Below are 3,030 nucleotides of genomic sequence, written 5' to 3' on the forward strand. Positions count from 1 at the left end.
AGGGAGAATTGAGAGAACGGAGGGAGAATTGAGAGAACGGAGGGAGAAAAGAGAGAACGGAGGGAGAAAAGAGCACATTAGATACTTGTATCTAAACCTGTTTCCAAAATGGTGAGTGGGTCACAGTTAATTCCTTTTGAGGTGTGGCTTAAGGCTGGGTAGAAACATTGTTTTTGTCGATTTGTTGGTTTACAAGAACTCCAAAAACGTTAGGTGATCATTGCACAAAATAAGTGGCCAACCATGTCCCCCTCTCCCCACACACCACCACGCATGTAGAGAATATAGAATATAAATACTTCCGTTTTGCAAACCAACAGCTTGCACCACATCCTGTGTACCTTTAGGCTCTCACTGTGTATACCATCTCAGCCTAGACCATCATTGTCACGGAAAATAAGACTTTTCTGCTCAGGATTTCAAGGTCACAATGTCACAGCACAACCAAATACATGTTTTCACTGTATTAGTAACTAAGTACAACATCATATGTCTAATTGAGCTGATCATGTTTAAACTCTGACCTCTCACCTGGGCTACGTTCTGGTTCTCTGATGTGGATGTCCGTTTCTTCTTGATCTTCATTGGTAAACAAAGTTAGAGAAAATACAGAGAAAGGATATGGTTAAGTTGTAATAATAATGACATAGTAAAAACACAGAGAGTTTCAAGAAAGCAACCACCATTATCAGTCAAAGCATTTGGTACTGTAACGCTCGTCTGAAGAAGAGGACCAAAGCGCAGCGTGGTACGTGTTCATGATTATTTATTCAAACTGAACACTGAAACAAAATAACAAAGTGAGAACAAAACGAAACAGTTCTGTCTGGTGCAAACACAAAAACAGAAAACTACCCACAAAACACAGGTGGGAAAAGGAACAAAAACATAGAATGCCCACCCCAACTCACGCCCTGACCAAACCAAAATAGAGACATAAAAAGGATCTCTAAGGTCAGGGCGTGACAGGTACGAGCTAGTCACAAACTGCGTTCGATTATTTCAAGTGAAAACAACATTCTAAAGGAAAATAGACAAGAAGTCGTGTACAGTTACCTGCATCATCCTCCTCCACCGATATATCTCTGGCCCAGGATCCTCTGGGGAAGGTTTGAACAGAGCAGTGGTAAACCCCAGTGTCCTCCTGGGTGACGTTAGTGATGGTGATACTGCCGTCCATGGGTGTGGTCTTCAGGAACTGGATCCTGGTCTGGTAGGACTGGGAAATGAACACCTCGTACTCAGGGTGGTACACGGCTATAGGGACCTTATTAAATCGGATCAGTTTGGTCCAGGAGACCATGGTGAGGTTCCCTTCCCACGGACACACACACACTAGAACCATCCCCTCCTCCAGCTTCACCGTGGTTACACCATCTGTCTGCTGCACAGAAACTGGACAGGTCAGAGGACACATTGTTATACATGTGTTATATTTATTACATTTTTACCTGGTCAGTTCCTCAGGAATGTGAGTAAACGTAATTTTGCGACCTAAATCATAACCCTGTAATGGAATGAATATGGAGTTTCAGCATATAGTTAACCACTGACTGGAATTACGACATGGAGAATATGCAAAAAAGCAGAATGAAAAGAACATAGGAAGAGCCCTCATCACGAAGTTCTGAGTCGGATGCTCCGATGGAAGATGAAGCAGTCATCACCTTCAATTCCCTCTTTTGAGTCTCTCCCCTGGGTATCACTAGTTAGGAACATATGAGCCCACACACAAATCAACAGAAATGACCATAGCTGATGATCAAACAGGTTGGACTTCAATCAGACATCTGGAGAACCTATCAAAAACAACAATCCCCTAGAGAGGTAGCTATGCTGGCAGAAGAAGTGTGTCTTTCTCGCAGTATTAGTCCTGTCCTGTCAGAATTAAAACGAGAATGTTACCACACAGCCCATCTCAAGACTAACTCATTAATAGTCTGTGTCTGAGGTGTGTGAGTCTTCTAATTCAACGTTAAAGAAATATGATGAGATAGTTCGTGTTCCTACAGTCTTGTAATTCAGGGTTTCCCCAACTCGGTCCTGGGGCTCCTCTGGGTACACATTTTGTTTTTTTGCCCAAGTACTACACAGCTGATTAAAACAACGAACTCGTCATCAAGCTTTGTTGATTTGAATCAGCTATGCAGTGCTAGGGTAGAAACTAAATGTGCGCCAAGGGGGGCCCCAGGACCGAGTTTGGAAAACCCTGTTCTAATGAACTGTTGAAGAAAGAGTCTGAATACAGCCTGGTTGTTATGGAAACGTTCAATGATAATAAACACTGTTTCAGAGAGAAATGTAAGACAACAAATAGCCTAAAATAAACTTCTACCTAAACCAACCCCTTTCAAGTCCTCTTCTTTATGATCCATTATGTACAAGTACTCAAACAAGTGCTAAATGTATATAGGTTGAGAAATGTGGTGAAATAGCACAGTTACAAATAGAAATCAAACTGGATGGACATCAGAAATAGAGGAAGGAATAAAAACAAACAAAATAGAACTATTGTAAAATAGATTGTGTCTTAAAATGTGTATAAGATGTATAAACTGAAGGTAGAAGCCTAAGTGTTATTGTTTGTTAGTTTACTCCAATTGGGGGAGGGGTGGCAGGGTTTACGGGGAATAATAAAGGTATGTTCTTTCAAAAAGTATGTATATCTATATAGGTATGTGTATATCTATGAATATGTGTATGTATACGGATATATATATATTTATAAAATAAAAGATATGGGAGATTGGAAATGATGCAGACAATTACATTGATGGAAGCAACAATCTTTCCGCTAAATTAAGCTGATCCACCCCTTAAAGAAAAAAAACGAGTTCTATTTCCCTGATCAACATTCAACGTTAAAACAACGATACCTGTGAGACTGGAGAGAAGGATGAGGAGTGCCCTGTTGTACCAGTGGTCCTTTTGTACAGCCATCTTGGCTCTCTGAGGCACAACGGAAGCGGCATTGACGAGAGGAAAAGCACCAGCACTGCACTTCCTGCACTTCCTGCTCTCTCTCTCTCT

The 3,030-nt window shown here is 41.2% G+C and overlaps 1 protein-coding gene across 1 annotated transcript; it reads right to left on the reverse strand.

Annotated features, from left to right (window-relative positions):
• Nucleotides 1-493: 493 nt before the first annotated feature.
• LOC120050372 (CD226 antigen-like) lies at nt 494-2,940 on the reverse strand. Its single transcript, XM_038996958.1, has 3 exons — nt 2,877-2,940; nt 1,057-1,395; nt 494-579 (listed from the first exon to the last, which is right to left on the reverse strand). Exons 1-3 carry the CDS (start codon nt 2,938-2,940, stop codon nt 494-496), a joined length of 489 nt encoding a protein of 162 aa, XP_038852886.1.
• Nucleotides 2,941-3,030: the final 90 nt, after the last annotated feature.

This window comes from Salvelinus namaycush, chromosome 7 (genome assembly GCF_016432855.1).
Source record: "Salvelinus namaycush isolate Seneca chromosome 7, SaNama_1.0, whole genome shotgun sequence".
NCBI classification, from domain to species: Eukaryota; Metazoa; Chordata; class Actinopteri; order Salmoniformes; family Salmonidae; genus Salvelinus; species Salvelinus namaycush.

Bases quoted from the DNA above. Each gene is read 5' to 3' on its own strand.
- LOC120050372 (XM_038996958.1), bottom strand. From the start codon at position 2,940: ATGGCTGTACAAAAGGACCACTGGTACAACAGGGCACTCCTCATCCTT. The intron at 1,396-2,876 runs GTATCGTTGTTT...TGACCTGTCCAG, and splicing joins CCTTCTCTCCAGTCTCACAG to TTTCTGTGCAGCAGACAGAT. The intron at 580-1,056 runs GTAACTGTACAC...TTACCAATGAAG, and splicing joins GGTGGAGGAGGATGATGCAG to ATCAAGAAGAAACGGACATC.